The sequence below is a fragment of the Dasypus novemcinctus genome, chromosome 26 (assembly GCF_030445035.2).
Source record: "Dasypus novemcinctus isolate mDasNov1 chromosome 26, mDasNov1.1.hap2, whole genome shotgun sequence".
NCBI lineage: Eukaryota > Metazoa > Chordata > Mammalia > Cingulata > Dasypodidae > Dasypus > Dasypus novemcinctus.
The window spans coordinates 24,882,819-24,905,178 of NC_080698.1; the positions used below are offsets into that span (position 1 = coordinate 24,882,819).

The 22,360-nt window shown below is 36.9% G+C and overlaps 2 protein-coding genes across 3 annotated transcripts in view; one reads left to right on the plus strand and one right to left on the minus strand.

Annotated features, from left to right (window-relative positions):
• C26H3orf49 (chromosome 26 C3orf49 homolog) lies at window positions 1-14,613 on the plus strand. Its single transcript, XM_058288592.1, has 5 exons — window positions 1-125; window positions 3,182-3,504; window positions 6,409-6,533; window positions 8,985-9,098; window positions 9,989-14,613. Exons 1-5 carry the CDS (start codon window positions 1-3, stop codon window positions 10,184-10,186), a joined length of 885 nt encoding a protein of 294 aa, XP_058144575.1. The 3' UTR covers window positions 10,187-14,613.
• THOC7 (THO complex subunit 7) overlaps window positions 11,662-22,360 on the minus strand; it is an 18,752-nt gene continuing 8,053 nt past the window's right edge. The window contains exons 1-8 of one of the 2 annotated variants that reach the window (XM_058288591.2): window positions 18,776-19,058; window positions 18,353-18,470; window positions 17,193-17,320; window positions 16,776-16,862; window positions 14,405-14,462; window positions 12,632-12,698; window positions 12,455-12,524; window positions 11,662-12,004 (exon numbers count right to left, since the gene is read on the minus strand). In XM_058288591.2, the coding sequence (XP_058144574.1) occupies window positions 11,937-12,004; window positions 12,455-12,524; window positions 12,632-12,698; window positions 14,405-14,462; window positions 16,776-16,862; window positions 17,193-17,320; window positions 18,353-18,470; window positions 18,776-19,034 (855 nt within the window). In that variant the 5' untranslated portion in view covers window positions 19,035-19,058 and the 3' untranslated portion in view covers window positions 11,662-11,936. Of the gene's footprint in view, window positions 12,005-12,454; window positions 12,525-12,631; window positions 12,699-14,404; window positions 14,463-16,775; window positions 16,863-17,192; window positions 17,321-18,352; window positions 18,471-18,775; window positions 19,059-22,360 lie in introns of those variants that run through there. The other variant, XM_004482459.5, reaches the window with a different exon arrangement.

The window sequence follows — 22,360 nt, forward strand, 5'->3', positions numbered from 1 at the left end:
ATGAACCACCCTCAGCTTTACATAACAGAGCCCTTCAAGACTGCCTACGGAAAAGCTGGCCAGTACCGAAGATTTCAGCAACCCAGAAAGAAAAATGGCTCCTTCAAAAAGAAGGGGATTGAAAGGTAGGAACTGGGGACTCATTTGTTTTCCATTTGGATTTGGTATTAAACAGTGTTCACTATGATGATCAGAAACAGTAACGTCTCTTGCATTTAGAAATGAAGACTCTCTTTGGATTGGGGGAGGGAGAAGCCTGTATTTTCACATTGTCACAGGAAACCTAGTGGCACAATGGAAACCTCATTTTTTGATCACCCATGTCTTAATTGTAACAGGAAAAATCCTTTCCTCTCCACCTGAATTTTTTAAAATTTTATTATGTCTAATATAGGTTGATATTTCAGTCTCAGAATTTTAGACACCCCATCTCCCATGCAAATAGCATTTTGAAAAATTCAGTCAACATTTTTCAAAATGAGTCCATGAACAAAGCTTTCTTTTCCCTTTCCCTGCAAGTTTGGCTACTGGAATATGTATTAATCATATTTCACCCACATGCACTTTCTTTAAAGTAACCTTAAAACTATCTTATAACTGATATTTCTTGCCAATGGCAAAGCCTGAAGACAGTCATTAAAGACTCCAAACATAATACATTTTAATTTCGAACGTCAGTGTGGTGAAATATTTTCCAATTTCTTTGGGCTTCTCTCTTACATTCTACATGAGGTATTTTCAAAAGGCCTGCTGCTTCAAAGATCAAACTTCTTAACTTCCATGGACAAAATGAAATGTGGCAGGGATTTCCACTTTCCGAAAGAAATAGGAATTTAACATGAAAGCAATCCAACCAAATAAGTTCACTACCAACCAAGGTATTTAGAACCTTAAGGAGGAAGGGTTCTTTCCATACCCTAAATGGCAGATTCCTGGGCCCTAGAGCAAAATCACCTTTGTTAATTATATTAGCAGCAAATTGGCGCCCAAAGCAGGGATGGGCATAATAGAGGGAAGCGCCTTCAGAGACACTCTAGAAATTCAAGGACTGTTTATAGTTGATTTTTAATCTGGGTCATTAACCTGCTGGGCTTCAGGATTCCTGCATCTCCTGAAGTTGTATTTCTGTTGTTTTGGTTGAATGTGTGTGTGTGTACCTATTTATGGTGGTAGAAATTGATGGCTTTTAAAAATGATTCTCAGGGGTCCATGGGGGATTAATCCTAGCCCATAGATTGTCTTTGGGCAAATTAGAAAATGGGTGCTCCTCCTTCAGGACACTTTACTGCCATCTGCTGGAAAATTATTGTCATAACTCTACACAGCTATGATGTCTACATGTGAATTGTGAACTGCGCCCCCTGGAAGTTCTGAATGTACAACCTGCAAGGTCTCTCTTGTTTTGACTTCAAGCTTGTGCTCCCCCTTTACCTTTTATATTTTATCCACACAGATCTGATCCACAGGGTAATAAAAGCTACCATTAATTGAATGCTTAATTATATTCCAAATATAGAAATTATTTCTTTTATTTTTTCACCTTTTTGAGAATATTATGCCCATTTTCAAATGGGAAACTGAGCTTATAAAGTAAACAGCATGTGTCAGATCACACAGCTTAGAACTGTTGTGCAGGGTTGACCCTAAACCATTTAACTAAAATGCCTGGGCACTTACCAAACTACTTTCCATGTATAATTACAGACAATAATGAATGATTGATATTCACTATAGAACAATGTTTCCCTGGACTAAGGTAAAAACGTTACTTGTGGGACCTGAGATTATTTTTAGGTAGTATATGGAGAGCATTTAAAAATGTTAATCCGTATTAGAAATATGTGTGTGTATATATACATGCACATACATATATATATAAAATGTAAAACCTGGGTTTCATAGATATTACTGCTTTGGATGAGGCTAACAACAAGAAAGAACTGTCAATGGAAGAAAAATATTAGGTAAATAATGGTTTCTTGGTATGGTAGTGTTGGTGTTAAATCATGTCCCTACAAAAGGCATGTTCAGATCCCAAACCCTGGTCCTGAACTCTTCTGTAGACTGGACCTTTTGGATGTTACTAGCTAAAGTGTGTCCAAACTGAATGAGGGTGGCCTCAATCCAACATTTCCTTATATGCAAAGGAAATTGGACACAGAAAGAGAAGCCATGAGGAGCAACCAGAAACTGAAAGTCAATGGGACCTATAAAAAAAGAGAGGAGACACTGTCATGTGAATTGCTATGTGATGGAAAAGCCAAGGAACCCTTAAACTTGCCGACCAGTCAGAAAATACTGACCCAGGGATGAAATGAGCCGTCTAGAAACTGAGAGCCAATAAATTCCTGTTCTTAGGCCAACCTATCCTATGGTGTTTGTTTTAGCACCTGGGAAACGAAGACAGGTGGTATTCAGTCTAGCATACAGATTAACAGCACAGACTTTGGAATCAGATCACCTGAGTATAAATTACTTCATCTTTGTTTTAATCTCCTTATTTGTGAAATGGAAATGACATCATGAGGATTAAATTATTTAATACACATGAAAGCTCTCAAAAGAATGTTTATTGCTTAGAAAATTATCAAGAAATGTTACCTATTTTTATTATTAAAATATGACAAAATTATGAAGATGGTATGTGACTATTTGGAATTTTGGAAATGTGAATTTAGAGTTATTAATCTAAATGAGTGTACTATGTAAATCCAGCATTTATCAGACCTCAGGGACCTGTATTCCTTATTGACTACCATAACAAATTTTCTCATCACTGTGGCCACTCAACCACCAAATCTAGCAAAAAATTATCTCAACCATCATTGACACAAAAGTGCCAATTTGCCAACAGGAAGCAATGTATTTTAAAATCCACATACCCGGATTAAAATCTATATTCTACCGTTGGTCAGTTAATTTTACCTCAACTTACTCAATACAATGGAGGTCATAATACCCTACCTCTTGCAATGCAGTGAGGATTAAATGAAATAGCGGCTAGAATGCACTTAATACACTTTGGTGACAACACACTAAGTAGTTGATTTGACTCTATTATTTTGTGACTTGATTCTTGGTCTGTAATTTCATTTGTTGGTTTTGTATGATTTGTTCACATTTGAAGTTTGAGTAATAACTTTTCAATTTCCTTAATGCAAATTATTTTTCCTTTGTTTAGGTGGCATAGAGCTGTATCTACCAACTTGGTAAAACAAAATGTATTGGTCCCCAAAGAGGAATTATCTAGTGATAGTGATGTGGAATTTCATGAAAGCCAGCAAAATAAGAAAAAAAAAGTAATGAAGCAGATGAAGAGTGCTTTTGGAAGGATGCTATCATGCAAGTATAGAAGCAAGCCAGCAAGTAGCAGTGGAGAGGGTTCCACTAATCATAAGGAAACCCTTCTTTCAAATATGCAAAGCCTTCTTCCTCGAATTGTCAAGGAGCTCCCATCTCCCAAGTTATTTACCAAACCAAGAATGAGAAAGCTCCCACAGAATGGTAAGCAAAGGCAATTTATCATTAAATGTGGAGGCCAAGGGCAAGAGTGAAGTTAGAGTTTATTTTCTTGCTACCCAAAGCATGGCATCTTCCTGGGAGTTGGAAATACAGACTCTTGGGCACCACCCAGGGTTGCTGAGTCAGAATCTGCATTTTAGCAAGATCCCCACATGACTTTTATGTGCATACATTTTGGAAAGCTCTAGATTAGATTCTTTGAGGTCCTTTCCAGTCCAATTAATCAGTGGTCTAATCACATCTAACGTCATTTCTTATTTGAATAAATATATATACACATATACACATATGTAATAGAAAATTAAACCAATATGATTTTTTGTTTGTTTTTATTTTGTTTCTGGAGAAAGTAGTGATACAACTTTTCAAATGACCACTTCCCCACAGCGGAGGGGGTGGTGAGAATTAAATGGATAATATTTATGATGGGTAAGTTATAAAGGGCATTTTATTGACTGTATCTATCTCCTAAGTACTTAGTGGGAAAAATCAACATTTGAACTGTTAACTTTAAGGTTTTTTTGAAAGGTAATGCTGTTGGGGGTCCTATGAACTGTGATGAACACCACCGCCACTGTCTGCACTCTTCTCTGTAGCTTTTTAATGTCTTTTACAGTACAGCATCAAGCACCACATACAATCCTTATTGGACATGGAGGGCATCTACACACAACCTCACCTTTCACATATGATCAGGCTGCAAACATGGTGCGTGCCTTTTCAAAATAAAAACAAAACAAAACAAAGCACACACTCACAATCTGATGGTTTCCAGCTGACTGACTGCTCTTTCAAACAAAATCTCTCTTCTGGAAAAAGCAGCCACTAATACAAGCATCCAAACATCTAGCAATTATCTGGTATGGATCGACTTGTATATTCCTGTTGAAAATAGCAAAGATGATATGCTTCTATACTAATGGACCTGGACTTGGAGAGTCCAGCAGGAAACAGAGGACCAAATTTCTTTTCCTAATCCATGCAATGGCTTATTTCCATCTTGGTTTAAATAGCAAATCTCTACACTAAGATTTCTTTAGAAAACATTCCCAAACTTCAGGATACAGCTCAACCATTATTTCCTGTTTTTTCTGTGGCCCAAAGACAGTTGCTCTTTCCAGGTGATCCCCAGAACATTTTTTGTTTAATAAATACTTTCTAATGCACTTTTTATATACCAACCATAATATTAGGGTTAGAGTAGCAAATAGAACATGCAAGTCCTGATGGAGTTAAAGCATAAAGGGACATTCAAACATTACACAAAATACTATATCTGATGCAAAAGAAGCAGCACTGGGTGCTATTGAAACACATCAAGGTGCTCTAACCTTAGGGGAGATGGTTCAGGAGAGCCCTCCCTGAGGAAGGGCCAACTAAGTTGAGATCTAAAGGATAACTATGAGGTAAGGAAAGAATAGGGAGAGCAGTCTCCCAGAAACGGGGAAGAACATATTTAAAGTCCCAATATTAAGAGGGCACAGAGCATGATTAAAAACCAAAAATAATGCAGTATGGTTGGAACAGAAAGAGCCAGGGAGAGGTAAATGATGAGGTGGTCAGGAAGTTGAAGGTATATTAAGAATTTTCTACTTTTACCTAAGGATGATAAGAAAACTTCAAATACTTTCAAGCTGGAGATCTGTATGATCTGATCTGTGTTTTTTGAAAACTACCTCTGGCTGCAGAGTAGAGCTTGGATTGAAGGGGGATAGAGGCCGATGATTGAAGAACTGCATAGGTTCTTCCATTAATTCAAAGAAAGGATAGCATTAGCTTTCATTAGTCATGGCAGTGGGGATGTGGAGGTAAAGGGGGAAATAATCATAGGTAGAATTTAAAAGATTAGGGCAGGCGCTAGACATTGGGGAGTGCAGGAGTGGGAGGAGTCAGGACAAAGTGTTAGGTCCGTGGGCTGGGCACCTACATTGAAAGTGGAGCCATCATTCGTTGAGATTAGGAATAATGAACCTGGTTTGGAAAGGAAGGTATACATTCTAGTTGGACTTGCTGAGTTGAGGTCCCTGCAGGATAGCCAAATGGAGATATTAAGTAAGCTATTATATTTGAAGTCTGAAGCTCCAGAGGAGTCAATATTGATGGACTAAAAGGAAGACAAGATGACTTTAGGGGCTGCGTACAGTGCCATTAAAACATATTAAAACACCTTTTATCCAATGCCCTGTCAATTCTTTCGACTACATCAAGGAAAAAGCCTCATTTGTACCTGTTTTGTTTTTATACAAAAGGAGATTAACCTTAAATTTAGTGCCTTCTGCAGATAATAACATGATTTTGTTTCTATCATATTAACTTTGATGTCTATTTATGATACTAGTTTTCAACATATGATAGTATTATAAATTTTTCTTTAAAAACATAGTAATTGAATTAAAACTTGAACTGATACAAAGAAAAGTATTACAGACCTTGCCTCCTAGATATGGGAAAAACCATTAAGATGATATGTTAATGACTGAGCCTTGAGCCTCCTTGCTGGAGAATAGATTTAAACTTTGCTGCAACCAACAACAAATACTCAAGGGATAGCCTTGCACCTTAGAGGGTCACTTTTTCTACTTCCATAATCATTAGATGGCAAAACAATGCAGGGCAAAACCAAAGTCTCAAAGAGAAGGGGATAATCCCCTTGTCAAGATTAGGTTGGCCTCTCCTAAGGTCATTATTGCAACCAAAGGAAAATGTATGCAGGAGAAAGTGTAAGGTTAGGAAATGCTTTCAAATCCAAGAAAATCCCATGCAAATCCAAGGGAAAAAAGCCACCAAGGTAGCATGTGATGCTGTTTTATCAGAATAATTTCTAATATGAAGAATATATTTATAATTGTGATCCTTACAGGCTCTTTTTGCCCTCCTTTCTCTAAGCAACTATACAGGTTGATGTAGTAGAAGCAGAGACAGAGGAGATAACTCAAGGAAATACACTCCTTCGGGCCAGGCGAACCACCAAGCGGTTATCTGTGACATCACTTCCTTCAGGACTGCAAAAGGTAAATTCTTCAAACACACACACTTGCCTCTAAAAATTTATGCATGTCAAGATTTAAGGATTTCACAAAAACCAAGTTCTCTCCTACCACAAGCCCCCAACAATAAATCTTTTAAATCTGCTGTTTGTGCCTCCTCTCCAAGAATTTAGGACACGGAAATCGAGCTTTCCAGGTCAGATTCCTCTACTTCTGAGCTCAAACTGCTCAATTCTAACTGCAATCTGAAGATCAGAATCTGGAGTTTTAAGCTTTATATTGACTTTCTCAACTGTTCAAATGCCAAGTTAGTACATTAACAATCTGGCCTATCCATGAGCTATGTGGAGACAAAATTAATAGACCAAGCTGATAGAACTTTCTAGAAGGATTCAAGTGTACAATGACTAACATGCAAATCATTTGCCACCATGTGGCTATTGGACTTGAAGATGTGGCCATGCAACTAAGGAATTGAATTTTTTAAGGAAACCCATAGAACAGAGACCAAATTAACAACTGGATCCAGTGATAATCACCTTTCATGTAGCCACTAGCCACGTGCTGATGTAAATTTAAGTGAATTCAAATTGAGCAAAATTAAAAGTTCAGTTCCTCAGCCACACTAGTTGCATTTCAGGTGCTGAATAACCCCCTGGCTAGTAGTTACCCTATTAGACAGTGTAGACATAGAACATTTCCATCTTTGCACGAAGTTCTATTGAATGTCAGCACTGCTCTAGAGAACATGACTTTGAGAATGCACCACTGCTAGTGTTGAATTTTGCCTCTGTGTTCTAGGTTCATGTTTATTGTGGCCCAAGTATGTGTTGGACAATTTCTACAGGGATCCAATGGACATGGTCCTGCTTTTGTGGAGCTTATAGTCTTATAGAGGGGACAGACATTAAAGCATGGCATGGCAGAGCAGTGAGACAAGGGTAATCTTGTTAATAAATGGTGCTGGGACAAGGGAACATCCATCTGGGGAAAAAAATGAAATTTGATCCCTATCACATAGCATACACAAAAATTAATTCCTGTTGGATTATGGATCTAAGTGGGGAAGGCAAAATATTAAAACTTCTGGAGGACAACAAGAATACCTTCACCTCAGGATAGAGAAGGACTTCTTAGGACACAAAAAAGCACTGAACATAAGGGAAAAGATGGCTAAATTTGGCTATATTAAAATCAAAAATTTCTGTTTATCAAAAGATATTAGAATCTGTCAACTGGAGGCTGTTAGACTGAATCTGGCCTGAAGAGGTATTTTTTTTTTTAGAGGTTTTTATTTAAACATCAGTCTGTTCTCAAACGTGTATTTGAAATTAGTTGATCACATTTAAAAAGTAGGACATTTTAAATCAAAATCTGGATTTTCAGCTTTCTCCTGAAAAATAGGAAGATTTGGGAACACTAGGCCCACAATTCCTTATGGCAACAAACAGGAGCTGCACGGAGGCTGCCTCCTTTGAGGGCATCACATTCTCTCCAGTTCACACGGGCCCCACTGGTCTTGGTTTACAAAACCTATCTTGCTCTTCTAGGCATTTGAATTTATAATAGTTGTATTCAACAAAGAAACACATAAAGAGCTTAGTAATTACCAAGTGGACATGTGCTTTGTAGGAAAAAGTACTGGGTTCTTTAGGAGAGAAAAAAAAGGGATTCTACTTCAAATGGTTTAGAAAAGGCTCTCTGCAAGTGATTATTTGAGCTGGGACAAGCTGGCAGGGCAGTGTCAGCAGACACCAAGTGTAAACTACTTCATCAGGCAGAAGGTAGGAACCAAATGTGGTCCCATATCCTACTATGTGCAGATCTCACATAAATCCTATTGCTAATTATTAAGCGGAAGTGGAAGGAAACATGAACCCAATAAGACTAAAACGGGTAAATTAGCTAGGAGCCACGACCTAGGAATGATTTCCAATAGCAACAGTATTAGAACAGATACTCGTAACCAGCAAGCCAGGGACAATGAAAAAAAGTATTAGATGTGGGGAGAAAAGAATCCAGAGCTTTCCTTTTATCTTTGGAGACATGTCTGCCATGAAAATAAGGAAACCCGCAGAACAGAGCCAAATTAACGACTGGATCCAGTGATAATGAGCTTTCTGGGGCACTGGTCCTCAACAGCCCCACAAGCTCACTGTGCTCAGCAGCTGCAGAGGCAATTTCTTCTTCCCCTTGCGAATGACCTGCTTTTTTCCCTGACGCTGTATATTCTTTCAGAGCCAGACAATCTCATTTCTCTGCACCCTATAGATCTCTTCAAAGAGAGCTTTGGGCACAAAGGAGATACATGGGGCGTGGAGAATAATATGAATACGGTCTCCAACCCAACATTGTTATGTGAGAATGTTCAGTTTATAAGGGAATGTCCCAAGGGTAAGAATTCTTACTTCAGTGTTTTCACAAGAATAATGTTGATACTGCCTAACCTGATGTATTTTTGCATTATTTTAATAGGTTCCATATTCATCAAAGAAGAGACCACACTTCCCAGCATTTAAGAAAAAGAAACATAGCGTGGAAAATATCCTCCGAAAATCAGATTTGACAGTAGGAAAGCTTCAAATGCAGGTAGTGGACAAAAGCTTTTACTTTTATGTTTCAGAAGCATTGGCGGGATGGGCTTAACTGAATGCACAGCACAGATGTGGGACAAAATTAATGATCAACATTAAGAAATAATGTTAGTGGAGGGTGTTCTGAGAATGACTAAAGGATAGCTAAGAGCACCTGGGTTGATGCGGTGTGCCTAATAAATTTTAAGTGAATTCAATTAAAATGAAGATATGCACATAGGCTTCTTTTGAGAAGAACTGAGATGGTCTTTTTTTTTTTTAATCACTGGGTGGTTAAATACATGTTTTCAAGCTCTGTTTGCTATGACTTGAATTAGGTAATATTTTGGTATTTACAAAACATTCACCAATTCCTGCACTCATCTCTCTGGAAAAACAGCCCTCCCTCAGTGTTTTAATTTCCTTATTGCTAAAATATCATATAATGGGTTGGTTTAAACAACCCATTTATTGGTTCCTGGCTTTTGAGACTAGGAGAAGTGCAGAATCAAGATGTCAGGAAGGTGATGCTTTCTCCTAGAAATCTGTGGTGTTCTGGGACTGGCTGCCAGTGACCCTTGGCTTCTCTGTCACATGGCAGTGTACATGGCAGTATATTCTCTTTTCTCTTCTGGTTTCCATTGACTTCCAGCTTCTGGCTGCTCCCTGTGGCTTCTCTTTCTGTGCTCTTCTCTTTAAGGCCTCCAGTAATAGAATTAAGACCCATTCTGATTCAGTTGGGCCATACCTTAGATGAAGTAACCTCATCTAAAAGTCCCATTTACAAAGGATTCACATCCACAGGAATGGAATTTCTGGGGTAAATAACTTCAAGCCACCACACTTAAGTTTTGACAATGCTTTCCAAAAGATGGCTTTATTTTTTTCTGTATCTGTCTGTCATAGGTGGATGACCTCATTGAAACAGTGACTGATAAATCCATGAAGCTGTTGGCCCAAAGACATGCTGAGCTTCAGCAGTGTGAATTTCTAGGGGATGAAATTCTTCAGTCTTCTAAGCAGTTCCAGAGGATATCCAAGAGAACCATGAGGAAGTATAAACTGAAAAATGTGTGTTTCCCATGTACCTGCTGCTGCTTCTGATTTTGTTCCTGACTATGTAAAAGTTATCTTCATAGTGATTCTTATCTTTCAGTATATGATCCTGAACAAATTTCTCTAGTAAATTAACCAGTAGGGGGGCATTTTAGAATATTCTGCCCAACAGTCCTAAAAAAAGATCCCTTTTGAAAAACTGATTTTAATTCTGAGTCAATATAAGCAAATTTTGCTTTATAATTCCTATTAATGATGGAAAATAAAACATTATTAAGATATAGCAATTCTGCAAGAACTCTCTCCCATGATTTGCCAAGTGAAATTAGAGGAAGCATTTAAAGGTATTATGTGACACTATTGCTATGACTACTACTTAGCTAACTTTAAACTTTCATTTTTAAAAATAAAAATTCAACATACTAAAATTTAAAAATATAACATTATTACAGTATGATTCATGCCAAGTATCATGTTTCTGAACTAAAATAAATGGTTAAAAATGTAACCTAACAAGTACTGAATATGTAATTCAATACTTAGGAAAATTACAAGTGATTCTGTCTTAGCATAATTTTTAAAATCACACTTTTTTTTTTAATGCAAGAGAATCTTAACTATGTACCCCTAACAACTCTTTACCTTGTCAATAAAATTTTTTCTAATGACTCCTAAAGAACAAAACAGTAGAAAGAAATTATAGCAAAAAAACATTTAACAACCATATAAAGGAGAAAGAGATAGAAAGCATATTGATTTACTTTGCATCTTATAATTACCTCTTATACCAGTGGTTCTTAATATTATGAGTAATATTAAGTACATACCACAATATTTTGCACCTAATTTCATAGGTTCACAACCCTCATAAAGGCTATTCGTGGACTCCATTTTCAAAAATGGTATGAATTGCCAAAATTGACTCATTTTTTTCATGTACATCCTAGAAAAGCTACAATCTCACCATCTTTAGCTTATTTTGTAAGCAAATGAATGTTACCAATTAAAAGCGACTGTAGCAGTTTGATATAATTGATGAATTCCAAAAAGAAATACTGGATTATGCTTGTAATCTGATCTGTACGTGGGCATGATTGAGTTATGATTAGGGCATTGAGTCCCCACCCACCAAGGGGTAAAAGGCTTGGGGAAGAAAAGAGTTGAGGGCTTTCAATGTTGGAGTTTTGATATTGGAGTTTGATGCTGAAGACTTAAGCTGGAGCTCCGGGAAGTCAGTACGCAGATGAAAAAGCAAGCCCCTAGAAGAAAGGAACCCTAAATCCAGAGAAAAGCAAGCCCCAGGAACATAGGAACCAGGAAGCCTGAACCCTCACAGACATCAGCAGCCATCTTGCTCCAAACAGACTTTGGTTAAGGGAAGTAACTTATGCTTTATGACCTGGTATCTGTAAGCTCCCACCCCAAATAAATAACCTTTACAAAAACCAACCAATTTCTGGTATTTTGCATCAGTACCACTTTGGCTGACTAATACAGCTACCTAGACTATTAATGAGCACAAATTTATCCTGTTTGGAAACATTTTATTAAACATTTTTGGAATACTGCTTTCTACCTTCAACATTTAGAAATAAAAAAGTATTTTAATAAAACAAAATCTATACTAAAGTCATGTTCCTTTGTGTGAAGAAATATGAAATATGCATTAATATTTAAAAGTGTAAGTTATTTCACTAAAGAAGTATCTTTAAATATCTCAGGACCATGACAAATTCTAAACACATTAAGATCATGTAGCTATTTCAATATCCTTGGGGATGGTGAGCAATCATCCTTTCTATGGCTTAGGATTTGTTTCCATGCTTGTCTCTTGAGCTTCCTCCACCTCTGAGAGCTTTTCATCATCTGAAATTGAGAAACAAAACCTTAATCAAATTTGTTTAAATTATATGTTTAATGAATCATGAAAACATTTTTAGCCTTTATTAGCCACTATCTTTAAAGCTGCTATTAGCAAAATGGCAGCTTTGATGGCAATTGGCTTGCATGTCTGGTTTGAAAAGTGCCATTTTTGTTATTTGTTGAGCCAAAATTTAAAATTTATGTGAGATTTCACACAGAAAAATTGGGATTGTAGCTATTCTAGAAAACAATCAGAAGATCGGGTATCCCAGAAATGTCCATATGGCTATAGTCAAGACAAAGAACATGTCTTCAGTCTCCCACTGCACACTCCATTCACAAGGAATACAAAGGTTCTTATGCACTGATTACTCTTTTCACTTAGCATTAGCTGCCTGAGTCCTGAATCTTTACTTTATGGCAATGAGCTATAAGTAGACTGTTTCTACTTACTTTCCAGTGTTTGCTGAAGTTCGTGGATAGTGCTAAGAAGCACATGAAACTGTTTCCGTCTCAATTCCAGCTGTGTTAAAAAAGAACAAAATCAATGCAAATTATCTATCATCTATCTATCTATCTATCTATCTATCTATCTGTCCATCACAAAGGCTAACAAATATATGCAAATACCTTATCTTCAACACTTTCCTTAATATGTGAAAGATGCTCTAGCTCTTTCCCCAGAGCCTCTAGTTCCCTGAAAAAAATAAGAACGTTATATTTTGTGAATTGAGTGAACAAAATTCACAATTAATATCACTTTTTAGTTACTAAATGGTATTATTTTTAAAATGAAAAAAAGGATAAAAAGTTAGGCCACCCCATTATGGTGGAACTTATGAAGTTGATGATGATTCCTTCTTACCTCCTAAATGGGCACTTATTTTCATTAAAATTGCATTTGTAAATAATTTTTTAAAGGACAGGAGAAACACAATAAAATAACAGATATCAAGAACTGATACTTTTAACATTTTGTCATAATTACATCAAGACTTTTTTTCAATAGAAGAAATAAAACCTTGCAGATTAACTTGAAATACCCTTTGATCTTTATGCTTGGTCCTCTATCCCCAGTCTTTTCTCCTCCTCTACCACCTACGTAGACAACCACTACATCATTCCAATTCTTTTTTTAGTTCATATATATGCATCTCTGAATAGTATACTGTATTAGTCAGTAGATAGTATTTTTGGAGGGGTTCAAGCTTTTATTTTTATTCTTCTTATGTTTAATCATTTTACTATATGTGTTTCTTATAAGCAGAGTCAAATCTTTGGTGGATAAAACAGGGCATGGTTAAATTAATAATTCAAGCTTTTATTAGTGGTTATTCTGTATTTCAAAACCTTAGGAATAATTTAAATTCCTTATATGTCCTTTATTGTTTTTCTCCCATTGATTATGCTTTTGAGTTCTATGTTAAAAGTATTTATCTAATTTATTCTCTTTCAATTCTATGTAGTATTCTGCCCTTTGAATACACTATATTTTATTCCTCCATTTTCCTACTGAGTATAGGATGATTACATGCATTTATTTTAGACCTTGTGGCAGCCGACATTCTTTATGAATCCCCAAAAAAAGAGAAAAATTACGTTCGTAAACTGGTTTGTTCCTCTGGGTGTGATACCCTTTGACTATATTAAATTCAAAGGTTTTTACATTTACTTGATAAAAGATCAGGGCTTCGATTAGACCATGTCAGTAGGGCATGACTCAGGTTGAGTCATGCCCCCTTGATGGGCTGATGTAAATGGTCACTTAGTCAAGAAGAGAGCTCCAGAAACACGGAAGAGGAGAGAGCTCTGTCATGTTTGGTTCTGGGGCCCCAGGGAGAGATGAGCCATTTGCCTGATAGTTTGCAAATGAAGAGAACAGACCAGATGAGCAGATGATAAGGCCTGGAAAGAAATGAGTCCTACGCCAGACTGACATAGGAAGTCCTGAGAGTCGAGTCCTGTGCCAGCCTACAGCTGAGATTAGAAGAAGCTGGGCCCATAAGAGCAAGAAGGAAGGAGAGCCCAGGCAGAGATTGCCACCATCTTGCTTTAACACGTGGCAGCGGAGTCTGATGAGAAAGCAGCCTTGAATTGGACTCTTTAGGGCCTTGTAACTGTAAGCTTTCACCCCAAATAAATACTCTTTATAAAAGCCAACAAATTTCTGGTACTTTGCATCAGCACCCCTTTGCTTGACTAATTCAGACCTGTAGGCATTAAGGTAGAATAAGAACACAACACAACCATCTAATAAAACAATATTAGAATATGTAAAATTGAAGATTCTGATCCCTCCTTCTGAAACATATTATGTGTTCTTATAATAATGGAAGGCATAGGCTAGTACCTGAACATTTAAGTATAAACATCAGCTTCTTCCAAGTAAAGCTCTTTACTTACTTTAATGTCTCATGCCTGTCTGGATGATGCTGGATCACTTTTGCTAAAGCATCATATTCTGAAAGATATAAAAATATTTATCAAACTAAGGTTTTTGAACCTGGATTATCAAAACAAAATATACCTTTATATTTGTTAATGTAACGTTTTGTGTGATCTATGTATCTTTTTTAAAAAAGATAATAAAAGATATAACAACAACAACAAAATGCATGGAAATGGATGTGGTTCAAGTAGTTGAGCACCTGCCTCTCACATGGGAAGTCCCAGGTTTGTTTCCTGGTGCCTCCTAAAAAAATAAAAACAAACAACAAGCAAAACAAACAAAAAACCAATTCAGGGGAGCCGATGTGGCTCAGTGGTTGAGCGCAGGCTTCCCACATATGAGGTCCCAGGTTCAATCCCCAGACCCTGGTACCTAAAAAAAAAAAAGCATATCACAAATCATTTTCCTGGAACATAAAGAAATGAGAACAATGAAAAATGGAAAGAGTACTGTCAATTTCACTTGATTCAATTTTAATTATAGTAATACATGATGTCAAAAGTGTTCTAGCAGGGCTTTTAGCTCCTAATGTCTATTTTTCCATTCAAATGTCCCTGGAAAAAATATGAGGTCAGCATAAGCATAGACATGAACTTAATCATCGAGGAAAAAGAATCTTATTCATTATTTGCCTAGCAAAAAAGATTAACAAGGTAAATATATTCTACCATTAATTTCTAAAGGTAAAGATTTCAGAAACTTAGATGTGATTTGAAGTTCAGGAACCTTCTGTTTGCTCCATTGAGACTTTCATGATAAGTCATGTAACTCTTGTTAACTTAAGAAAAGATAGGGAAACGCACTTGGCCCAGTGGTTAGGGCATCCATCTACCACATGGGAGGTCCGCAGTTCAAACCCCGGGCCTCCTTGACCCATGTGGAGCTGGCCATGCGCAGTGCTGATGCGCGCAAGGAGTGCTGTGCCGCGCAAGGGTGTCCCCCGCGTGGGGGAGCCCCACGCGCAAGGAGTGCGCCCGTGAGGAAAGCCGCCCAGCGTGAAAAGAAAGAGCAGCCTGCCCAGGAATGGCACCGCCCACACTTCCTGTGCCGCTGACAACAACAGAGGCGGACAAAGAAACAAGACGCAACAAATAGACACAGAGAACAGACAACGCAACAAATAGACACAGAGAACAGACAACCGGGGGAGGGAAAGGAATTAAATAAATAAATAAATCTTTTAAAAAAAAAGAAAGAAAAGATATGGTAGTAGTCACTTAAAAGTATGGTTAACAAAAACAGTTTTCAAAATATTTCAAAGTGAATTTTAAGTTGATATTAATTATTAAATATATTGGTATTTTGCTGTAAATTTGCCACTGAAACTTGACCACATGTATTTTAGACTAAATTCAAAAACCAACTTTTAAAAGCAGGGAATTAAAGTTGATCTTATTTAACTCATTAAAACGTGAAGTTCATCATTCTGTAACTCAGCTACTACTTCAATTAAAGTGTGATTAAAAAAATTTGTTTTTGAATTACAAAATAATGTATCCTAAGTATAAACAAAAGAAACCTAAGCCATAAAAGTTCACGACTGCCTAATAACCATTTTCTATTTCCTTGTACTTTTTCATATAGCTATGTCACTGTTGTGATCATGCATGTTTTTTAATTTTTTCCCCCAGTTTACATTATATAGGGAACAATGGCCCATACCATTAAAAATTATTTTGAAATAGTTTTAATTGACTATATAAGGACATACCCAAATTTAAAAAGAAATATGAGATCAGAACAAAACTAAACTTTAACCTTTCTTTTAGTAGATATTTAGGCAGCTTGTAAATATTTGCTTGTTTTATCCTTACTAAAACTCAACAGATATATATATATATATATATATTTTTTTTTTTTTTTCTTTTTGAAGGTAGCTCCATTAAAAAAAAAATCCTAAATCTAGTATACTTGTAAAACAGCTTTTGCTGGTTAACCATGTCATTATTTAGGAAAAGGGGTCTAAAGACAATTTTTAAAAATCAATACTTAATAATTACTTAATAATCCACCAAAATGAATATTTTTTCAGCATAGCTTTCCTTTAAGTTCTCAATTTCTTTTTAGGAAGTACTGGAGATCAAACCCAGGATCTCCTACATGCAAAGCAGTCACTCAACGACTGACCTACACTCCTCTCTCCTTTATTTTAAGGAGTAAATTTTTAAAAATTCTTAATTTTAAATAATTAAGTTTGGCTCCTAATTCATTTTGTATAATTCAGGTTGACTCTGGCTGCAGATTTTACCTCATAACATTAAAAACTACATGAAAATACCAATCAGTAATAAAGTATTTGCACACTAAATCCTTCAAAACCCTTACCTTGGCGATTTTTTCGTATTCGTTTTGCTTGAAGAATTTGCTTTTTGCACTCAGCAATTTTTTCATGTGCTCCAGCGATGCTACATTCTATTTAGAAACATTTTTTAGATAGTTATAACATGAACATGTAAAATCTCCATCCATTTTCAATTTTAAAATATGTTTCCAACTGAAGTTCCATTACTGACAAAATAGATGCTAGCATAAAAAAATAGCTATAACTCATAGTATTTTTGAGTTATATTGGAATCATATTGGAATGTATTTCTGTAGCTAACTTTTACTATATTCTTTCTATTAATATTGTTATTTTACCACCAATCAAATAAAAATGTTAGCAGATATTGTATCATTTAGACCATAAATATTAAAATGACAGAAACAAATCCAAACATTAGTTCCTTTAAGTTTCTTTACCTATTTCTTTGTAAATTTTTTCATAATTTTCCATTTCTCTGAGATTCATGTCATATACCAACAAGGTTTTGCCCATTGAAAATTCACATTGTGACAGGGTACTCAGCATACGTTGGTACTGGCTATATCTATTGAAAAAGAGAGAAAAAGAACAAAGTTGTTTGTAGATTGTCAAGATTGAACTATTGTCAGGAAAAGACCTGCTAATTATATTATAGCAAATTCTGAGAGAATCACTTGCTTTATTTAAAATAATTTAGAATATCTGTCCAATTGTGGTTTATCTGAATTTAATAAACTGCTTTAGTCACAAATGAAAAGATGGGATTGTTGTTCTTACCGATACAGGCTTTATTCAAGAAACTATTAGTCTGAATTTTGTTTTAAAAACTTTGAAAATATTTTGATTAAGACAAGGATTTTTTAATCTTTATAATTCTGTTCTTAAAAGCTTTTCACTCTATGTGGTTATTTATCTATGTGGAAAGATAATTCAAATGAGGATATTTTAAAGTTAAAACAATTAAGAGTATAATGTTTATAATTTCCTAGCAAATTTTTAACTTATAATAAATATTTAATATATATATATTAGCCTTGAAACAACTTTTTGTAGCTTATTAATACAAGAGAAAATTCAATTTAGGTATTTTTTCTTGCTAAACATTTATTAGATCTCTCAGCAGGTACCAAATTAATGAGTCTGAATTTAATCTTCACCTCTTTTTCCGAACTTCTGAAAATTTTAATAAACATAAGGCAGGCCTCTGAAGAGAAAGAAAACGGTTTGAAAAATCAAATCTAATATTTTGATGATGCTTTTCATAATTAGTTACAAATGTTTTACAACAATGCAAGGTATTAATGGTGGGGTGATGTATTAGAACCCTGTATGATGTTATGCATGTTTGTTTTGTAAGTTCACAACTTTTACTATACAGTTGTTTATGTACATTCACGTATGAATAATATAGTTCAATTTAAAAATTTTAAAATGAAAAGCAAAACTAAACAAAAAAAAAACTACTCTTGACTAATCAAGAGTTGACTCCATTGATCATTTAAGGAGAGTGAAAATTTTAAATATTAACAGGGCCTTAATTTACCGGTCTAAAAATCACACTAAATGTTGGTACAGAAATAACAGTGAAATCCAATACCCCTCTTCCTGAGATCCAGAGTTGCACCATTTAATGAAACTCTTCACTAGAAGATTAATTCTCCGATCATCACCAGCACCATCTCCATCAATTAGGAGACGCTTCCGTATGACTTCGTCTGGAGGAAAAAAGAGCAATGTAAGTTAAAATGACCATCTGGTCATTGGTCACTTTCAGGGACAAATAACCAATAACACAACTCATTCATAATTGCAAAGAAAGTTATTTGAGTATCTTCTGTGTGTCAGGCACTGATCTAGGGGCTGGGGTTATAGGAATGTGTATTAGTCTGCCAAAGGGATGAGGATGCAAAGTACCAGAAATCTGTTGACTTTTATAAAAGGTATTATTTGGGGGTAAACGCTTACAGTCCCAAGGCCACAGAAAGTCCAACTCAAGGCACCATACGAGGTGCTTTCTTACCAAAGTCAGCTGCCACATGCTGAGGCAAGAAAGCAGGCAATCTCTGCCTGGTCTCTCCTTCTCCTCTAGGCTTCCTCTTCCTCTTGAGCTCTATGGGTCCAGTCTCCTGAGGCTTCATGCTTAAGAGATCTTGTAGTCCTATCTCTCCTGGCATAGCGCATGTTTCTTTACCAGCCTTCTCTTGAGCTCTATGGGTCCAGTCTCCTGAGGCTTCATGCTTAAGAGATCTTGTAGTCCTATCTCTCCTGGCATAGCGCATGTTTCTTTACCAGCCTTCTCTATCAGTCTTGGCTATTCTGCTCTCTTCCCAGTTTAAGCTGTAAGCTATCAGGCAAAATGGCTGGTATCTCTTTGGAGCCTCAGCTGTTTGACCTTCTCCTTTCTATCACTTGGCAGGATAAAAAATGGCAGAATTCTCTCTTCCTGGTGTCTGTCTGAGTGAGTGTCTGTTTATATTAGACCGAGCAAGAAGGCACGGACTCAACCTGAGTCATATCCACTGATGTAATTGAATCAAAAGTTGTGGCAGATTGAAATTATTGATGAATTCCAAAGAGAACTATTGATTATGTTTGTAAACCGGTTTGTTCCTGAGTGTGATACCCTTTGACTGTATTAAATTCCGAGGTTTCACTTTTACTTAATTAAATTAAGATTAGGGCTTTGATTCAGCCACGTCAGTAGGATGTTGATTTCCCACCCCTTTGGTGTCTCAGCTCACAGAAAATGACACAGCAGAGGCGAGAGCTTACTTTTGATGCTGGAGCCCCAAGGAATGAACCAAGCTATTTGCCTGATACTTTACAGCTGGCCTTATAGAGAGGGCAGAGCAGCTGAGCCCGGAAAGAGACAAGCCCCAGGAAGAGAAACTAGCCTTATGCCAGCTTATAGCTGAGATCGGAAGAAGCTGGGACCATGGAGCCTTAAAAGGAAGAGGAAGGCTGAGCTCTTGCAGAGATTGGCAGCCATCTTATTCCAACACGTGGCAATAGACTTTGGTGAGAGAAGTAACTTACTTTTTAAGGCCTTGTGATTGTAAGCTTCTACCCCAAATAAATACCATTTATAAAAGCCAACAGATTTATGGTAATTTGCATTAATACCCCTTTGGCTGACGAATACAAAAGCCTTAAGTCAATCTTAACAGGTAATTTAATCAAAGTCTTCTCAACTGAATTTAGTGCAATCACAGCTATCACACCCATAAGACTAATTTACAAACATAGTCTTTCTCTTTTGGGGATTCATAAAATAATCTCAAACTACCACACTCCACCCTCTGAATCCCAAAAAGACATATAATATTTCAAAAAACCTTAAATCATTTCAGTGGCAACGCTAAGTACAAAATCACATCAAAATCAGTTATAGGAATATAGTATGTCTTGGGTCAAAAGTCCCCTCTAGCTGTAGACCTGTGAAACTTACAAAATAAGTTATCTGCTTCCAATATACAAAGGAGGCATAGACATAGGACAACATCTGCATTACCATAAGGAGAATTTGGGAGGGAGACATGTGGCAAGGGTCCCTAACAGTTCCAAAAACCTGCAGGGCATACTCCAATAGATTTCAAAATCTGAGAGTCAACCTTAAAAGGATGGTTTCTTCTTATCCCTGGGGCCTCATGGGGCCCACCCTTTCCACATGGTTGTTCAATGACCATTTTCTCAGTTCCACCTTCATCAAACACCTGGGTGGCGACCAAGCTCCAGACCTTACCCTCCGAGAACACTGGGGTGATGGCCACACTCTCCCCAATCTCTGGGGTACAGTCTCAATCCCTTTAGTACAGTGACGTGGTGGCAACATTCTCCCTAATTTCTGGTATAAAAGCCCAACCACCTCAGAACAGTGAGGTGGTGACCTAGCCCTCCCTAATCTATGGGGACTAGGCCCAACCCCCTCAGAGAAGTGGGGTGGCAACCTAATTCTCCCCAACTACAGGGGAATGCATTCCACCTTCTGTATCCTGGGGCAGCCAAATTCTCCCTGAATAGCAGGCTGGAACATCCACCCTCTTCAACTGCCAGGGCAAAATCACCCTCCCCATAAACATGAGTGGGGTCCCTTTCTTGGCCCAAGAGATGTCTCAATTCTAGACCTCAGCTTATATGGTTTTCCTCTTAAAGCCATCTTCCCTTCCATCTCTTCACTCCCTGTCTCTTTTAGTCCAGGCTAACAGTGGTTTTATTCATACAGATCTCTCAAAAAGCTTGTTGTTCTAGCACTCAGGAAGCAGGGGTCCAAGTCATCAGGTAGTAAGACTTTCCACTAGTCTTTCCTGGATATCTGCATTTTCAATCCTGACTTAAAAGTTCCAAATTTAGTTAATTTCTCAAATGGGGCATTATTATCTGGAGGCTTGATTTTCAGAAGCTTGAAATTTCTGGAATCAGTCTCTGGTTTCTTTGTGTTCAACAATTCAGTTCTCAGTTTATTTCTTTCCTCTCACATTTTGCTATAAGCTACAAGAAGAAGCTATGATGCATTTTCCATATTTACTTTGGAAATCTCCACAGCTAAATGTTCACAGTCATCATTTTCAAATGCTGCCTTCCATCTTACTTCAGAGGTCAATCTTGCCAAGTACTCGGCAACATCAAAACAAGGATTGCCTTTCCTCCAGTTTCTAATAATAGTTTCATCATTTCCTTCTAAGTTTCACTGGAAATAACTTTAGGGTCCATATTCCTACCATGAGTCTCTTCAAAGCAATCTAGGCCTTTTCTATCAAGCATCTCACAATTTCTCCAAAAAATATCCCTTACCCAATTATAAAACCATTTTAGGATTTTTGGTAATTCCAAGCAGCACGACCCCACTCTCCTGGTACCAATTTCTGTATTAGTCTGCCAAAAGAGTGTGGACAATGTACCAGAAATCTGTTGGCTTTTGTAAAGGGTATTCATTTGGGGTAAAAGCTTACAGTCTGAAGGCCACAGAGAGTCCAACTCAAGGCACCTTAAGAAGTGCTTTCTCACCAAAGTCAGCTGTCACATGTCAAAGCAAGATGGTGGTGATCTCTTCCTGGTCTCTGCTTCCCCTCCGGGCTTCGTCTTCCTCTTGAGATCCATGGACCCAGCCTTTTGAGGCTTCATGCTAAATTGATCCTTTTGGGGTTTTTTTGTTTCTTATTGCTTTTTTTTTTTCATTATTTTTTTTCTCTTAAGTGATTCTGTATTCCTCTCTCTCCTGGCATAAGGCTTGTTCCTTTCCTGGCCTTCTATCTCAGTCTCAGCTGTTCTGTTTTCTTCCCAATTTAAGCTGTAAGCTATCAGGAAAATGGCTGATCTCTCCCCAGGGCCTCAGCTGTTTGAGTCTTCTCCTTTCTGTTATTTGGCAGGATAAAAAATGACAACGCTCTCTCTTACTGATGTTTATCTGAGTAAGTGTTAGATCCAGCAAGAGTGCAGGGACTCAACCTGAGTCATGTCTCTTATGTAATTAAATCAAAAAGTCCTAAATCAATCTTAATAGGTAATTTAATCGAAGGCCCCGAACGGAATTTAATGCAATCAAAGAGTAGCACGCCCAGAGGAATAGATTAATAAACAAACATAATCTTTCTCTTTTTGGGATTCA

Bases quoted from the DNA above. Each gene is read 5' to 3' on its own strand.
- C26H3orf49 (XM_058288592.1), top strand. From the start codon at position 1: ATGAACCACCCTCAGCTTTACATAACAGAGCCCTTCAAGACTGCCTAC. The intron at 3,505-6,408 runs GTAAGCAAAGGC...CCTTTCTCTAAG, and splicing joins GAGAAAGCTCCCACAGAATG to CAACTATACAGGTTGATGTA. The intron at 6,534-8,984 runs GTAAATTCTTCA...TTATTTTAATAG, and splicing joins TTCCTTCAGGACTGCAAAAG to GTTCCATATTCATCAAAGAA.